General features: G+C 35.3%; 1 protein-coding gene across 2 annotated transcripts in view; it reads left to right on the top strand.

Moving 5' to 3' along the window:
* The window catches only part of P4HA1 (prolyl 4-hydroxylase subunit alpha 1), a 90,893-nt gene that overhangs the window by 6,104 nt on the left and 65,667 nt on the right, over nt 1-19,122 (top strand). For both annotated transcript variants that reach the window (XM_040485350.1, XM_040485349.1), the window contains exons 2-5: nt 10,135-10,242; nt 11,753-11,849; nt 13,332-13,483; nt 16,396-16,533. In XM_040485350.1, coding sequence (XP_040341284.1) covers nt 10,167-10,242; nt 11,753-11,849; nt 13,332-13,483; nt 16,396-16,533 — 463 coding nt within the window. In that variant the 5' untranslated portion in view covers nt 10,135-10,166. The remainder of the gene's footprint in view (nt 1-10,134; nt 10,243-11,752; nt 11,850-13,331; nt 13,484-16,395; nt 16,534-19,122) is intronic.

The following is a 19,122-nucleotide window of genomic DNA, read 5'->3' as shown; positions in this document are numbered from 1 at the left end:
TAGACTTTAAAACTTCCCCACATATATATTTCCCCACTCTCCAAAGTAGAAAACAAACCTAGTTTTAAGAGTTTGAATCGCTAACGGATTGTTGCTTTTTATATTACTGCTGGTTTTTTAATTTAACCAATATTTATTGACATTTATGTTATTAAATACTCAGTTTCATTAATATAAACCAGTTAATATAGCCAAGAGAAGATGCTGCAAGGTCTTTCTTAAAGTCAGAATATATAGACTATGTTAATATTTGGAAATACCAGCATTTATAAGCCACAAATAAAACATGCATAATTTAATGGTTGCTTCTTTTCCTTTTTCCCTTCCACTGCCTCTGTTCACTTTTCCTACTCAAATTCTTAAATTATGAAAGTCTGCAGCTGTCTGCTAGTAGACTAGGCTACTTGTTCCTTCTCACTGTCTTAGCCCAGGATTGAGGTTTCCTGGGCTTCCCACCATTCACCAAGTCTTTTCTTTTTCTACATCCCTTGAGACATCTTTGGCAACAAGTCCATCTATTCTTAAATTCTTGCCTCACATCCAAAAGTATCATTTCTTAAGTGTCTTCTATGTGTCAAGTATCCTCTTAGACCCTTCCATCTAAATTACTGGTGTTTTTTTAAATTACCGGCTGATGGTCAAATTTGACCTCATATTTTGATACCTTTTCTGCTTATTCGGCTTCCTGTTAAGGGGACCACCAAATAAAGGTGGACATTATTGATGAATCTTACTAATTCGGGGGCTTTTAATATCACCTATGGTAAATTTTTTATATTCTGTATTCTGGACACAAGAATCCTGACCTTTTTTCCTACATTGGGAAATTTATGCATTTTTAACTGAAGCGTTTGAAATAGTTGAGGGGTATATTATACAGTTTAAAAGTCATTGAAGAATAGCACCATTTTAATAATAAATAATAAGATTGATTTCTTTCTCAAACTTTCTCCATCAGCCTATATTTATTTGTAAAATGTTTCTGGTTTAGGAGAACTTGACTTTTGTAGTTGCAACAGAAACTTTAAACATTGAGTTTAAGTTCAGTTTTTTTAAACTGATAATATATTTTATTCACTTTTATTTTAAATTTATTTATTTAAATTTAGGTTAGTTAACATACAGTGTAGTATTGGTTTTAGGAGTAGAACCCAGTGATTCAGCACTTACATATAATACCCAGTGCTCATACAACAAGTGCCCTCCTTAATGCCCATCCCTCCCATTTAGCCCATCCTCCCACCCACCACCCCTCCAGCAACCCTCAGTTTGTTCTGTTTTTAAGAGTCTCTCACAGTTGCCTCTCTCTCCATTTTTATCTTGTTTTTCCTTCCTTTCCCCTATGTTCATCTGTGTCTTTCTTAAATTCCACATAGGAGTGAGATCATATGGTATTTGTCTTTCTCTGACTGACTTCACTTAGCATAGTACACTCTAGTTCCATCCACGTTATTGGAAATGGCAAGGTTTCGTTCTTTTTGATCGCCAAGTAATATTCCATTGTGTGTAAGTGAAACATATTTCACTTTTGAATTTTTACATGTTTCCTAGTTATTTTGTGTAAGGTGGAAACTAGAACTGTTTAAAAGACGTATGCAAATCTAGTACATTAGTAACTGAGGATTTTCTTTTTTGGTGTACTATTTTCACAACCACAGGTGTGCTTGCTAGGTAATAATATAACCATCACAGAAACAAATGTGAGGCAGAATACTGGTAAAGGAAAACAAAGCAAGTTTAAATTCAATTTTGAGGGGCGCCTGGGTGGCGCAGTCAGTTAAGCGTCCGACTTCAGCCAGGTCACTATCTCGCGGTCCGTGAGTTCGAGCCCCGCGTCGGGCTCTGGGCTGATGGCTCAGAGCCTGGAGCCTGTTTCTGATTCTGTGTCTCCCTCTCTCTCTGCCCCTCCCCCGTTCATGCTCTGTGTCTCTCTGTCCCAAAAATAAATAAACGTTGAAAAAAAAATTAAAAAAAAATAAATTCAATTTTGAATCCGAATTCCAATTTAAATATTTTTTTAAAAATGGATTAAAGTAATATTCTAAACTCTGTATCTCTGATACAGAAGTGGCACTTATTGGATTTCTAACAGGCCAAAAAAAAATTACCGTATTATTTATTTTGCCTATAAGAATATTAACTGTAGGGTTAATGAGAGAAACTATTAATTAGGACTGGGTTAAACAGAAACCCAACTTATACTAGCACACAGTAGAATTCATGTAAGTATTGTGGGGAAAGGGAGTTGTCTTAACAATTGAGGTTAGGAATGTGATTAGACTTCAAGAGTATCTGGAACATCAGAATGTTTTCTTCTGTCTCTTGTCCATCTTTCTCTCTATATATCTGCTTCATTTTTTATTCTTTCTAGATAAATTTCATTTACTTTTTGGCCCATATGTCTAAACTTGGTCTGTTACTTTTGAGCTTTATATAATTCAGGCATTCAAAGAGTGCCTGCCCTTTTTTTTCTCAATTTTATTTTCAAAATTTCCAGGAAAGAACTTTGAATGGCCACTTGGTGAGGGAGAAGTATCATGCTGTTTAACATGATTGATAAAACTATGGAGATGAATTAAAGGTAGATTGGGCAGTAAAAAAAAAGGTAGAAGGGACAGTTTCCAGAAGAAAGGAGTCGCGGTAGAAGTACCACACAGACAAAAATAGGTGTGTGTTTTTGAAATGGTATACTCAGGTTCTTTCTGACAGGAAAGACCTTGAATTTTGCAGGAACCTCCAAAAGACAGACTGTGTAGTACTTTCAGTTAAGGGTGATCTTGACTTAGAGCTTCTTTCCAATCAAATTTCAAAATGCTGTTCATTTGGAATTAAGCCAATGGCTGGGTTCACTGCTCAAGTACAGAAAGCTGTGGGAAAGAGGCTAACATGATTTCTGAGTTTTTGATAGAAAAGTTGGTCATAACCATAAAAGCACTTGTCTGTCAGCTTGTATTTACTAGAGCTGTAGCTCACTCTCTTTGGGAGCAGAAGTATGACTGGAATTCATGGTGTTAAGTTAAAACAAATGGCAATTTGCCAGAGGGATTATAGGGAAGAACAGAAATGTAACTTAGTTCTGTTAGTTAAGTACTCAGTTGTTTTAGAAAATCCATCCTGCTTATATGGAAGAGACATGCCAAGTCTTGACATATACCACATTGTAATAGCCTAAATTAGAAGGCTGAATTTGGGGGCACCTGGGTGGCTCAGTTGGTTGAGGGTCTGACTTCGGCTCCAGTCAAGATCCCACAGTTCATGAGTTCTAGCCCCACATCGGGCTCTGTGCTGACAATTCAGAGCCTGAAGCCCGGTTTGGATTCTGTGTCTCCCAGTCTCTGCATGCCCACCTGTCCTCCCTACCCCTCATGCTCTGTCTCTGTCTTTCTCTCAAAAATAAACATTAAAAAAATTAAAAAAAAAAAGAAGACCTAATTTTTGACTATAAAAACTGTCAAAAAAATTAAAGTCTAACACAGATGTCAGGAAGACCAACAGTTGAATGTGGGATTTGTATGAGGTTAAGTAAACTTAAGTTGGAGCCCTCTAAAAGAAGATTTGGAGTAGTTACGGAAGGTATGGAGAGACTGATGCAAGGAGACCTGTGGAAAATTTTTAGTGTCAGAGAAAGTTTAGATTAGAATATCAAGCATTCTTTAGTCAGCCTTATTAATTTTTGATGATTTGTGTGGGAAAGACCAACTTTTTAAAATGTTGCAATTTTTTTTCTTGGAAGAAAAATGTTAGAATGAAAGGCTAATAGAATTATTTGCCAGGTACCCTGTTCCTAGTAACTCATTGAATAACTTGTACATACAATTCAGTGAATCCTGATAACTCAAAGTTGTAAATATTTACAATGTAGTAGAACTGCTTTAAAATCTGTTCCCAGGTTTGATTGACCTGTGACTATATGGGATTGGACTTTCCTGGGAGAAGGACTGTAGGAAAGTTTTGGATAAATATTACACTTTGCTATTTGTTTTTATCCTGGCTTACCTAAGAATATGTTTTCCAGAAAGATTTCTTCCATACAGTTTAGAAAACTGTTTAGAAAACAGTATGGGAGAAATCTGTCCTCATAGTTTCTAAAATATAATATTCGTACATATTAAACATTATGTGTAATGTACATGTATGTTATACAAATTAGATAATAAACACTGATGAACCTACCATCTAACCAAGTCCAAAATATTATCTGTAATTTTTCTGTAGTGTTTCAGCACTAAATTTTATGGCCGTATAAACTTATCTTTGTATCTTTGGCTTTCTTCCCCCCCTTCCTTTCTTTTTCTTTTTCTTTTTCTTTCTTTCTTTCTTTCTTTCTTTCTTTCTTTCTTTCTTTCTCTCTCTCTCTCTCTCTCTCTCTCTCTTTCTCTCTTTCTCTCTCTCTCTCTCTCTCTCTCTCTCTTTCTCTCTTTCTCTCTCTGTTTATTTATTTATTTTGAGAGAGAGAGAGAGAGAGAGAAAGTGAGCATGAGCAGGGAGGGTCAGAGAGAGGGAGACTGAGAATCCCAAGCAGGTCTGTGCTGTCAGCACGGAGCCTTGTGAGATGACCTGAGCCAAAATCAAGAGTTGGAAACCTAACTGAATGAGCCACCCAGGTCCTGCTCTTTTTTTTTTTTTTGAGTCTAGTCTTTTTAGACAGCTGAGATTTACCTTCCTTGCATCCTCTTTAACCCATTTAAATTCTACTTCAAACTTGTTTTAGGACTTAGAACAGGAGACTTTTGTATCTTTCTATTTTTTTTTTAAGATTTTTTTTTTAAAGTAATCTCTACACCCATCATAGGGCTCAAACTCACAACCCCAAGATCAAGAGTCACATGTTTTACCCACTGAGCTTGCTATTTTTGATAAAACCCTAATGTCTTTTAGGATGCTTGACTCTTAGATGCTTGTAATGATTTGCATTGCAAGCTGTTAACTGAATGGAGATGGAAGTAAATGGAAATGAGACATCAGAAGTAAGGAAACCATTGTTTTAAAAACCTGTGATTGATAAAGATATGCTTGCTTATTAACATGTCACTTAAGGTTCCTTTTTTTTTTTTAATTTTATTGTTTATTTATTTTTGAGAGAGAGAGTGCTGGTGCCTGGGCATGAGCGGGGGAGGGACAGAGAGACATAGACACAGAATCTGAAGCAGGGTCCAGGCTCTGAGCTGTCAACACAGAGCCTGACACGGGGCTTGAACTCCCGAGCTGTGAGATCATGACAGCTGAAGTCTGATGCTTAACCAACTGAGCCATCCAGGCACCCCTTAAGGTTTCTGAAAAAATGGGGATGAGACATAGTATTAAAAGAGATTAGAGGACTATTCACTAGAGTAATTAGAAATTCAATTATATTTTTCAAAAAATAAGTTGAAGTAAAATTTTACTGTCTTAAAGGTGGAGAGCACCTTTTGTGTGATTTGTTTGTATCGGGTGGTTTTCAAAGTGTGATCCCCAGACCATCAATATCACCATCACCTGAACTTGTATAAATTATTTAAGTACCTCAAACCTTTAGGTGATTTTGATATAGCTAAAGTTTGAGAACTACTGTTCTATAGGGCTATCTTCCTTTTTATTAACTAGTTTAAGTTGGCATGGTAGTTTGGTAATGCTGTGTGGGTCTGAACTTTCCATTGTAAGTGACAGAAATTCAACTTGCACTAACTTAAAATTCCTTAAAAAGGGAATTTAGAGGCTCCCTTGCTGGATTGGAATGTTATTGGGGTAGCTCACAGATTCAAAGCAATAATTGGAAGAATCAGGGCTATGGAGCTTGGAATTATCTCTGCACGACTTTGTTCTGTTTATAGATTGGGTTCCTAGGTGTCTTTGACAAGTGGGAAAGATCATAATGTGTTGCTCCCAATTTGCATCCTATGAGCTTAGCAACTCCAGAAGGAGCTGCTTTTTACCATTTCACAAGTCCACCTCTGAGACGTTATGTTCATGGGAATAAGTGTCAATGATTGACTTAGCCTGCATCATATGTCTGTTAGGAGGAAGGATAATAGAAAAGTATACTACTCTGACATTGTAGTTCATGGCTGGATATCTGGGTTGCTTTTATATAAGCTTACTATCTTTGTAGCAGAGAGAGAAATCTGGAGGCATATAGAGTTAGAATATGGAACATGCTGTAATGTGGATAGTATTTGTTAGCTACTTTTTTGTATTAGAGAGTAGTTAACCACTTCATTAAAAGCTTAGGGTGACCTACAAAGTATGGGAGTTGATGTTTTAGGTTTATTATTTTGTATATATTGTCACTATGAAAGTAAATATACCCTGGGACATCTGGAAAATACAGAGAAATAGAAAAAAAATGACCTAATGTTCTTTCCAGAGACAACTACATTTTGGTGAATTTCCTCTGCATATTTTCATGCATAGTTATGATCATATTATGATAAGTTTTTTCTTTGTTTTGATCAGTATTTATTTATGACTTTCTGTCAGAGTAGTGGAAACTTAATCTCATTCAATACAGATTCCACCAGGGTTAGAGTTGTATGATGTTAATTTATTTTAAGTCTTTATTTTTTAAAAGCAATTTAGGTTCATAGCAAAGAACCTGTACAGAAATTTCCCATATACTCCCTACCCCCACACGTGTAGCCTCAACATCCCCCACCAGAATGGTACATTTGTTATAGTTAATGAATCTACATTGACATATCATAATAGCCTAATGTCCATACATAGTTTATATTACCCATTCACTCTTGGTATTATATATTCTGTGAGTTTGGACAATGTATGTCCAAAAATAAATGATGTATTTATCATTATGATATCATACAGAGTATTTTCACTGCCTATAAACCCTCTGTGCTGTATCTGTTCATCCTCCCATCTCCCAATCACTGATCTTTTTATGGTTTTCATAGTTTTGCCTTTTCCAGAATGTCATATAATTGGAATAATACAGTACATAACTTTTTCAGATTGGCTTTTTTTTACTTAGTAATACGCATTTAAGATTGCTTCATGTCTCTTCATGGCTTGATAGCTCATTTCCTTTTAACACTGAATAATATTCCATTGTCTGGGTATACCACGTTTATCTATTTACCTACTAAAGGACATTTTGGTTGCTTCCAAGTTTTGGCCGTTATGAAGAAATCTGTAAATCCATGTGCAGGTTTTGTGTGGACATAAGTTTTCAACTTTTTGAGGTATATACAAAGGGAAACAATTGCCAAATTGTATGGTAAGAGTATGTCTGATTTTTTAAGAAACTGCTAAACTGTCTTCCAAGATGGCTGTACCATTTTGCATTCTCACCAGCAATGACTGTGAGTTTGTTAATTTTTAAAATTTGTGTTTTTATTTAAATTCAAAAGTTAAAGGACATACTCATTTTAAGTTCCTTGACATATATATAGCACCATCAATATTTTTAATTGTGAATTTGTTAAATTTGTTTAATTATTCATTTGAAGGACAAAAAAAAAGTCCTTGATTACTCAGTGAACTTTTTGTTTAACTATTTTTAGTTTTTCTTTTGTGACTTTCTGTGTTCTTAATCCACTTTTCTATTAATATCTTAGTGGTCTTATTGATTTGTATGAGCTCCTTTAATGAGCTCTATTTTCTTTATTTTCCTAGTTTGTAGTTTATAGGGTTTTTAAAATGTATTTGAGCCTAGATTATTTTGCATATTTAACTTCCATCTGTCTTTTGATAGGTTGTTTGTATCATTTTTAAAGTTCAGAAATTCTCTTTTTAGAGATCCAGTAACTTTTCTTTTTGTTGTTTTTTTGTTGATTATAGCTCTTTAATCCATCTAGAATTTATTTGCAGCATGATGTAAGGTAAAGGTATATTTATTCTTCATTTGATTAATGATTTGAATTTTTATGTAAGCTCTATCATTCTTAAAATGTAGTTTTCAAACTTTGGTGATATCTGTAGACTAATAGTTCTTGATTCATTGAGAGGTTTAAGGACAGTGAAAGATGACAAAAAATTTTAGTGACAAAATATATTTTAGCTATGAAAAAATCATAACCTCTTACCTGACAAATCTAAACTTCCCTATCAGGGTTAAACGTTTAGACAACATTTCTGATTAGCCTTCTATTAGTACAGCAAAAGCATTTGTATTTTCTAAATAACATTTATTCATGAAGAAAATTATGGCTGAAATCTGTGTAAACAGTGAGAAGATTCTAGACTCTTCAGACAGCCCAGTAGTTTGAAAAAGCCTTGTGCTTTGGCAGGAGCCCAGGGGAGGAAGTGTCTGCATCTGCTGCATTCTAGAAGCCTTCCCAAAGAGTTACTATAAAGTAGCCAAGAGAGCAGTGTATTTCACTACTGTGTGGTTCTGGAAGTTTGTGGCAAACTTAAGGGAGGAGACTTAGGAGTACTTCCAGAATGTCAGTTTTTGTGGTGATCTATTTTTTATTGAGTTTCAAGAAGGAAAAGTAGGTTTTTTTTTTCTTTTTCCTTTTTTTTTTTTTTTTTTTTTTGCCGAATAGGGAGCTTTCCAATGTGAACTTCAACCTGTTGGTTTAGGTGAAGTCACTTGGAAAGAGTCAGAGGTGCCTGCTCAGAAGAATAGGGTGACAAGAAGAGTAACAAATGCGAGCCTGTTACTGAGGCAAAAGGTACTGTTATAGTAACTGATTCTTTTCTAAGGTAATAAGGAGGACTTAAAAGTCCATGTATGTGATGGTGGGGGAGCAAGAAAAGAGTGCTATCAGGACATTTGGGAAGGAAGGGTAAATCTTTCTGCTGAATAGTTGGTACTTGCACCTGCCATGAAGAATCCATTCTAGTAGTCAGTGCTACCAGTGGCAAAGGAAAAAGAAAGAAAGGGTTTGCTGCCAAGTTAAAAAAAAAAAAAAAATCCACAGCTATGTACTAGGCTAAGAATTTTTACATAGAACACAGTAGATAGAAAAACCTCAACACAAGGTCCTTTGAGAGAAATTACTAGCTTAAATCTACAGGTCTGTTTATTCTTTTTGGATTCTGTACAACTTTTTAAAAATAACAGCTTTATTGAGATATAATTCATATACCATACAATTCACCCATTTAATGGTCATGATTCAGTGGTTTTTAGTACTTTTACAGTGTTCTTCAACTATCAATCACCAGTTAATTTTAGAACGTTTTCATCACCCTAAAATCTACAACTTTTTTTTGACTTTTTTTTTTTTTAAGTTGAGAGAGAGAGAGAGAGAGACAGACAGAGCATGCAAATGGGGGAGGGGCCGAGAGAAAAAGAATCCCAAGCAGTGTCTGCACTGCCAGCTCAGAACCCAACGCGGGGCTCAAACCCACAAACCATGAGATCATGACCTGAGCCAAAGTCAAGAGCTAACACCTATTCTACTGAGCCACCCAGGTGCCCCAAAATCTATAACTTTTAATTAAATTTATTTTAAAATTTAAAGGCATGTGGGAAAAAGATGAAACAAGTTAGTAATTTGAAGGATTAATCAGTGGCTCTGAAACCTTTTTTTTCCCTTTAAAACATATCCTAACATTTTAGAAAGTATTTTAGTAATATTTAAATTAAGTTACTTTAATGAAGTTGTATATTTTATGGGAAATTCATGGTTTAGATGTAGATCACAGAGAACACTTATTTTTCAGGCTATCTGAAAGAGGTGCTATTATCTAATCACTCTAATTATAGTAGTAACTAAGGAGAAAACAAACTCGGGTTGAATTTTTAAGCATAAATTGTCATTTATATGTTTCTTTAACATGAAATATAAAGTTAGTACTCTAGTTATATGCAAAATAGGGGCACCTGGGTGGCTCAGTTGGTTAAGCATCAGACTCTTGACTTTGGCTCAGGTCATGATCTCACAGTTTGGGAGTTCAAGCCCGCATATGGCTCTGTGCTGAGAGTGCAGAGCCTGCTTGGGATTCTGTCTCCTGCTTTCTTTGTCCTTCCCCTACTTGCTATCTCTCTCTCAAAAATAAATAAAAATAAATTAAAAAAAAAAGAAAAATGATAGTTGCTTTTATTAAATTGTTAAATCAATTTATAAGAGTTAATAACAATCTAAGGCAACCTTAGGGTCTGACTTACAATTTGTTCATAGGAAAAATTGATTGAGAACTTTTCCTACCCTATTTTTTTTTTTTTAGTAATGGCCATATTTTCTCTTGTAGGTGTGTGAACCTGAAAAATTAAGTCTTCCAAGATGATCTGGTATATTTTAATTGTAGGGATTCTACTTCCCCAATCTTTGGCCCATCCAGGCTTTTTTACTTCAATTGGTAAGTCTTACTATTTTTTGGCTTGTATTATTTTTGCATGTAAATTTTTCCATTTTTTTAGTGTTTTTAGATCAGTAAAAACAAATACAGTGTATTCTTAGAGACTGAAGTATGCCTCAGTCCCTTCCCTTTTCCAAGTCTCTCTTTTTTAAAATTTAACTTTTTCTTTACATTTTTTTCTGATTACAAAAGCAGTACATTTTCAGGTTAGAAACTTATGAAAATTTAGAAAAGAATACCAAGAAAATTCTTTGTTAGTGAGTCCACTCAACAAATAACTTAATATACATACTTAGTCTTTTTTTTAACACACAGTATTACAAAAGTATTGCAAAAATAACATACTGGTTAAAGGAGAAACAGACAAAAGTACATAGAATGTATGATGAACTCCACATGTCTTTCCCCCAGAAATATTTTTCATGTTTAATATGTATGCTTTTATGTTTTCCTATATGCATACTTCATCTGCCTTAGTGAGATGTTTTCTTTCATCCTGTTGACCAGTTCTACACTTATGTGATTGTAGTGCTAACTAAAACAAAAGCGTTATATTTATGACACCTAATTTCGGGATATAAAATAATGAGTCTTCTTATCCCATTATAAATAACTAAACACAGATGATTTGAATTTTGTTTGTGAAGTATACTTATGTATACTTAAAAAAAATTTTTTTTTAACATTTATTTATTATTGAGAGACAGACACAGAGTGTGAGCAGGGGAGGGGGCAGAGAGAGGAGGGGACACACAATCCGAAGCAGGCTCCAGGCTCTGAGCTGTCAGCACAGAGCCTGACGCGGGCTCAAACTCACAAACTGTGAGATCATGACCTGAGCCGAAGTCAGACGCTTAACCGACTGAGCCACCCAGGCGCCCCCTGTATACTTTTTGTTGAATAAAAAATTAATTCTAATTAGTCTCAAGAACAAAGAGTGAGAGCAGAGGTAGGGAAGAAGAAAAAAGTAGTGTTATTTTGTAATTTAAAAATAAAATTTTAGACGAAGAAACAATTTGCCAGTATGGTCCAATTTGCAAAATGAAGTAGCTTGAAAACTAGAATTGGAACATATGATTAGAAAGTTTTTGTCTTTGGGGCACCTGGGTGGCTCAGTCAGTTAAGTGTCCGATTTCAACTCAGGTCATGATCTCACAGTCGTGGGTTCGAACCCCATGTCAGGCTCTGTGCTGAAAGCTCAGAGCCTGGAGCCTGTTTTGAGTCTGTGTCTCCCTTTCTCTCTCTGCCCCTCCCCCATTTGTGCTCTGTCCCTCTCTCTTTCTCTCTCTTTCTCGCTCTCAAAAATAAACATTAAAAGAAAAAAGAAAGTTTTTGTCTTTATCTGGTTAAAAAAAAAGAGGAAAAAACATATTTTCTCCAGTATATCTGTGTTTAATGCTAGTTGAATCTTCTCAAAGAATGAAGCATTCTTGATCATTTTTAAATTATTCTAAAATACTTGTGCTGATCAATGCAGGTATTTGATGACCTTTCCTTCTCCTCCTTTTAGGTCAGATGACTGATTTGATCCATACAGAGAAAGATCTGGTGACTTCCCTGAAAGACTATATTAAGGCAGAAGAGGACAAATTAGAACAAATAAAAAAGTAAGCAAAGTGTTCTACTTACGATTCTGACTCTACCTGGATGTTTTCCCTCTAGAGCTAAAACATTCTTTGAGTGGAAGTGGAAGCCATTTGTCTTAAAAAGCCAGTTGAAATGACTAACATAGGAGTGCAAAAAACAAGAGTTAGGCCTGGGACAAGAGTTCAGGTAGGGGATCGTGGATTGAGATAAGGATATAAATGGCTATGGGGTTGACTGACAATTTCTAAAAATGGTTGCTAATTTCTTCTGTCTTCCTCTAATCTCCCTAATCAAGTCATCTTCTGGAACAGTTTTCCAATTCTATTTATTCTTCATTGCTATGGCTCCATTCTAGAGATTATAGTGATAAGTATTGTTAGTATTGATATGGTTTTTCCTAATATAGTTTTTAGATACTGCATGTAGAATTTTTGTACAAGTTTGATTTAAATGAACATGTAACAGAATTTATAATAATAATAATCAGTTATTTGGATTTAAGGACTTGTGGGGAGACGTATTTTTAGACTCTTGCTAGAGAGATCCAGTTGTAACTTAAAAAAAAATTTTTTTTTGACATTTATTCCTTTTTTGAGAAACAGACAGTGTGAATGGGGGAAGGACAGAGAGAGAGGGAGACACAGAATCCAAAACAGGCTCCAGGCTCTGAGCTGTCAGCACAGAGCCCGACGCAGGGCTCGAACTCATGAACTGTGGGATCATGACCTGAGCCAAAGTCGGACGCCCAACCGACTGAGCCACCCAGGTGCCCCTCCAGTCACTTAAAGATAAGTTCCATTTACTGTAACCATTTGCGAGAAGCAAAACTACAAGAAAGGCCTTATTATATTGATTCTACCATGCTAGATTTTATCCGTAACAGCCTTGCTTTTTATTTTTTAAAAAAAATTTTTTTTCAATGTTTATTTATTTTTGGGACAGAGAGAGACAGAGCATGAACGGGGGAGGGGCAGAGAGAGAGGGAGACACAGAATCGGAAACAGGCTCCAGGCTCTGAGCCATCAGCCCAGAGCCCGACGCGGGGCTCGAACTCCCGGACCGCGAGATCGTGACCTGGCTGAAGTCGGACGCTTAACTGACTGCGCCACCCAGGCGCCCCCAGCCTTGCTTTTTAAAAAACCTATAATTTTGTTTTAAAAATAATTCTTTTTTTAAGAGAGAGTGCACGTGAGTGCATGTGTGCACTGTTCAGGAAGGGCAGAGAGTGGGAGAGTGAGGGAATCTTAAGCATGCTCCATGCTCTGCATGGAGTCCAACATGGGGCTTGATCCCGAGAGTCTGGGATCATGACCTGAGCCAAAATCAGGAGTCTGATGCTCAACCAACTGAGCTACCCAGGTGCCCCTAAAAAGAATTTTTAAATATAGTTTTAACTCAAAAGCCTCTAATCTCATCTTTTTTCTTTTTCTGAGTGATTTACTAAATTGTGTTCTTCCTTATTAAGTGTATGTATGCTCCATTTATATGTCTTACATTTCCAGATGGGCAGAGAAATTAGATCGACTAACTAGCACAGCAACAAAAGATCCAGAAGGATTTGTTGGGCATCCTGTAAATGCATTCAAATTAATGAAACGTCTGAACACTGAATGGAGTGAGTTGGAGAATCTGGTCCTTAAGGATACATCAGATGGTAAGTCTGATGGTAAGAATAATGAGCCAAAAAAAAAAAAAGTAAGATAATATTGGTGCCACCTGTGGAAATGCCAATAGTGATGAATTCAGTTCCCAGAACATCAAGTGTTCAGTGTTGTAATTGAAGTGTTGCAGGGTGTGTTTGATTTAATTAAAGTTAGTCTAGATCCTGAATTCCTTGATTTAAAAAAAAAAAGGGAATAAAAACAAATAAAAACAAAACTTTAGGCTAAAAAAAAGTAATTTGTGTTATTGGTGCTTTTTGCTTTGAAGTTTATAAAAATGAATTATTTGGCATATAGCTTCATTACTGAAGGTAATGAAATAATTATTACATTAATAATTAATAATTAAATGAAATAATTCCTAAAATGAAAAGGTTTAGCTTCAGACTTTAAACATTTATGGGTAAATCTCTATCTTCTAATCAATTTTTAATATATTGGGAGTGGTACTATAAGGAAAAGTGTTAGTTATTTTCCACATAGTATTTTGAAGTTTAGAATTGTTTTACCTGAACAGTAAATTTAAAAACGAAGGCTGCGAACAGTAACAATGAAGGTCTTTCTAATTGAACAATAAAATTGTAGTTGGAGTATTGAGGTATTTTTAGATATTTTAGTAACAGACACAGAAAACTAAGTCTGGAGTTTAAGAACTAGAGGGAATATGCTTAGAGTAGGGGCTCAAATATTTGTTCAGTGACTAAAGGTGGAATGAAAAAAAAAGGGAGAAAGAGGATGAAAACTGAGCTAGCTATGCAAATGAAAATACTCTAAGGGTGCTTACAAGTGTTTGTGAGCAATAAACCATTATGCGTAGGACAGAAAACCTTGGAAAGAAAAGTTAAGGCAAGCACTTGTGAAAATTTCTTCATGGTAAGAGGGAAATACTGGTGGTTAGTTGCTCTCTTACATAGCACCATGAGAATATTTTTAAAGTCATGTACGTATGTGTATACACACACACACACACGCTTAATTAAAAAAAATCTCAAGTAGTGACCTTTATGACTTAAGTTATTTTATAAGGTAAACCTTGAGACTGACATTTTAATCTGTAGTAGTCATCCCTTAATTCTATAATGCGTATATTTTTTCTCTTTTTTATTGGAAAGGATTTAAGCAACTTCTTGGATTTTGTTTTGGGTCATAGAAGATTGTAAAATTTGTAAAATCCCGTGTGGACATTGTGACTGAGTTGGTTTTAAAAATAAAAAATATGCTTGATGAGAACTTTAGCCCTCTCCTAGCCAGTTGTTCATTTGCACAAATTCTTGGCCTTTTGCTGATCAAAGTACACAGTTGATTATAAGTAAATGAGAGGGAAGGGAAGTTTCATACCTAGCTTTTATTTATTTATTTTTTTTAATGTTTATTTTTGAGAGACAGACAGAGACAGAGTGAGACAGAGTATGAACAGGGGCAGGGGAGGGGCAGAGAGAGAGGGCAAGACACAGAACTTGAAGTAGGCTCCAGGCTCTGTGTTGTCAGCACAGAGCCTGATGTGGGGCTTGAACTCACGAACTGTGAGATCATGACCTGAGCTGAAGTCGGACACTTAACCAACTGAGCCACCCGCGTGCCCCCATACCCAACTTTTATTTGCAAATGCTGACACATATTAAAATTTTAAATCAATTTTGTTTTTGTTTTGGTTTTGGTTTTGGTTTAACCTTAAGGAGTATTTAGCACCTATTCTCCTTAGGCATTATATAGTTATCAGTAATTAGTTTGTTAGTTTGATTTTGTTATATTTTATATAAAACCTTTTAATATTAAGATCAGATTCTATATAGAGCAAATCTTGGTTGATCACTTTACTCAATAATTTAACAGATCTGAATATATTTTAATAAACTAGTTCACTTGATCTTAAATATATTATTAAAATCTCTTTCTTCCTCAGGGAATTCCACCAAACTTTACATATTTACATATTTATATAGTGTGTGGCACGTGGAAGAAGAAAATACAACTTTAGTTTTTTAAGTCTATTTAAAAAAAATTTTTTTTTTGATGTTTATTCTTAGAGAGCATCAGCAGGGGAGGGGTAGAGAGAGGGAGACACAGAATCGGAAGCAGGTTCCAGGCTCTGAGCTGTCAGCACAGAGCCCGGCATGGGGCTCGAACTAACAAACCATGAGATCATGACCTGTGCCGAAGTCAGACCCTAACCCTAACCAACTGAACCACCCAGGTGCCCCCAAAATAGAACTTTCTTTAAGCGTGTATATTTTACTTACAATCTGTTATTTGAAAGTATAATTGGTTGGGGTGCCTGGGTGGCTCAGTTTGTTGAGCATCTGACTTCAGCTCAGGTCATGATCTCACGATTTGTGAGTTCGAGCCCTGCGTTGGGCTCTGTGCTGACAGCTCCGGGCCTGGAGCTTGCTTCTGATTTTTTGTCTTCCTCTCTCTCTGTGCCTCACCCACTTGTGCTCTTTCTCTCTCTCTCTAAAATAAATAAACATTAAAAAAAAATTTTTTTTAAAGTATAATTGGTTGCCAGTGGATGTCATTTTCAAATCTGTGAATCCCATTTTTCAAGCTTAGTGGAGGCTATGTTGTGTAACTAAAAACTCAGTTATCATGTTGATCTTTACCTAATACAGATAGGATTTATGCAATGACTTCAGATTACTTAAGCAACATTAGGGTTTGGGAAGATTGAGTAAGTTAGAGGTATTTCAAATCTTAGTGTATTTGTTTTTGTTTTGTTTTTTTTCCCTGTTGAGCATGTGGAACTTGTTATGGTAGAAAACTATAAGAAAATGAATTTTGAAAAATCCTTATAAACACTATATATTGCAGATTGGAAGTCTGTGAGGTTCTAGTCATTGTTTTTTTCTTTTTGTATTTGTTTTGTTTTTTTTTTTTTTTTTTTTTTTTTTTTTTTTTTAATTTCAAGGCTTTATCTCTAACCTAACCATTCAGAGACAGTACTTCCCTAATGATGAAGATCAGGTTGGGGCAGCCAAAGCTCTGTTGCGTCTCCAGGACACCTACAATTTGGATACAGACACCATCTCAAAGGGTAATCTTCCAGGTAAGAATTCTTTTAGTCTATAAAACACTTATCACCTGGCTGCTCCATTCAGTCCATTAGGACATTAATCTAAAAAATCTTTTGTATTTTAAGATTTTTAGCTTTAGTTTATTTCACAGTCTTTTATGCCAAATAACCCTCTGTTTCTCTAGGACTTAAGAGTTGTAAGTTTCTAGCTTGTGAAAGCTTAATGTTACAGGAACTAAACTTATGTAGTCATGTTTTTCTTTAGAACATCCAATGTTTGTATGTGGTTATAAGGCAATTGATAGTCAAAGTTTATATGTTCATTAATTTAAAAACCAAGACATATTTGATGTATACAGATTTTTAAAGGGTTCTGTAATATGGAACATCCTGCTTTTCCCTATTTTTGGCACAACCTTTTTTTTTTTTTTTAGGTTACAGCTGATTTCATTCAAATTTGCTTTAAAATTTTTGTTGTGCAGAAGTTAAATGACAAATTTATCATCTTAGTCACTTTTAAATGTGTGGTTTAGTGGCGTTAAGTACATTCACACTGTTATGCAACCATCACCAGCATCCATCTCCATAGTTCTTTCATCTGGTAAAACTAAAACTCTGTACTCATTAAATAATAACTCCCTATCTCCTATTTTCCCCAGCCCTATCATTCTATTTTTTAAGTTTATTTATTGTTGAGAGAGAGTATGCGAGCAAACAGGGGAGGGGCATAGAAGAGCGGGCAGAGAGAGAATCCCAAGCAGGCTCCGAGCTGTCAGCACAGAGCCCGTTGTGGGGCCCAACCCAGGAACTGTGAGATTGTGCCCTGAGCTGAAATCAAGAATCGGACGCTCAACTGACTGAGCCACCCAGGTGCCCCTTATCATTCTACTTTATGTTTCTATGATTTTGACTATCCTAAGTACCTCACATAATTGGAATCATACAGTATTTGTCTTTTTGTGAGTGGCTTATTTCACTTAGCATAATGCCCTCAAGGGTCATCCATGTCGTAGCAAATGTCAGAATTTCCTTACTTTTTAAGGCTGAATAATAATGCAACATGTATGTCATGTAAACACACACGCACACACACAATCACATTTTGCTTATCCTTATGCATCAGTAGGACACTTTGGTTGCTTCCATGTGTTAGCTATTGTGAATAATGCTACTGTGAACATGGGTGTGCAACTATCTCTTTGAGACCCTGCCTGTCATTCTTTAGATATATATACCCAGAAGCATAATTGCTGGATCCTATGGGTCAAATTCTGTTTTTAGTGTTTTGGGGAACTGCCATACTATTTTCCATAGTAGATAGACCATTATATATTTCCACCAACATGTATAAGGGTTCCAATTTCTCTACCTACTCTCCAACACTTGTTATTATCTCCTTTTTTGATAGTGGCTATCCTAATGGGTGTGAGGTGATATCTCATTGTAGTTTTGCATTCCCTCATTATCAGTGATGTTGAATATGTTTTCATGTGCTTAGTAGCCATCTGTATGTCTTTATTGGAGAAATGTCTATTGAAGCCTTTTGCCATTTTTAATTGTTTTTTTGTTATTTTAGGAGCTGTCTATATATTCTAGATGTTAATCCCTTATGAGATTTATGATTTACAAATATTTTCACCCATTCTGTGGGTTGCCTTTTTAGTTGGTTGATACTGTCTTTTGATGCATAAAATTTTTAAATTTTTGTGAAGTCCAATTTATTTTTTCTTTTGTTGCCTATGCCTTTGGGGTTGGTTATATATAAGAAATCATTGCCTCATCCAATGTCATGAAGCTTTTCTCCTATGTTTTCTTCTAAGTTTTATTGTTTTAGTCTTACATTTAGGTCCATTATCCATTTTGAGATAATTTTTTACAAATGGTGTTAGGGTAAGCATCCAACTTCATTTTTTTTTGCATGTGAATATCCAGTTTTTCCAGCACCATTTGTTAAAAAGACTGTCCTTTCCCCACTGATTGGTCTTGGCACCTTTGTTAAAAAGTTTATGACCATATATGTGAGAGTTTATTTCTGGGCTTCCTGTTCTATTCCATTGGTCTGTATGCCTATCTTTATGCCATATTAATACCACACTGTTTCAATGACTAATTTTGTTGTGAGTTTTAAAATCTGGAAGTTTGAGTTCTCCAGTTTTGTTCTTTTTCAAGATTGTTTTGACTATTCTTTTTCAAGTTTGTTTTGAGTATCCCATGAGATTACATATGAATTTTAGGATGGGTTTTTCTATTTCTGCAAAAAATATCATTGGGATGTTGGTAGAGATTGTATTGAATCTGTATATCAGTTTGGGTACTATTGCCATTTTAATAGTATTAAGTTTTCCAATCCATGAACATAGGATGTATCTCCATTTATTTATGTTTAATTTATTTAAGCAACATTTTGTGGTTTTCATTGTACATGTCTTTCACCTCTTTGGTTAATTCCTAACTATTTTATTCTTAGAATTATTTTAGTGGTTTTCTTTTCAGATTATTCATTGTTAGTATGTAAAAATGCAACTGAGTTTTGTGTGTTGGCTTTATATTCTGCTACTTTGCTGAATTTATTTATTAGCTCTAACTGTGTGTGTGTGTGTGTGTGTGTGTGTGTGTGTGTGT

Source organism: Herpailurus yagouaroundi, unplaced genomic scaffold (genome assembly GCF_014898765.1).
Source record: "Herpailurus yagouaroundi ecotype Mexico unplaced genomic scaffold, PumYag 163, whole genome shotgun sequence".
Taxonomy (NCBI): domain Eukaryota; kingdom Metazoa; phylum Chordata; class Mammalia; order Carnivora; family Felidae; genus Herpailurus; species Herpailurus yagouaroundi.
This window is presented reverse-complemented; position numbering and strand designations above follow the sequence as displayed.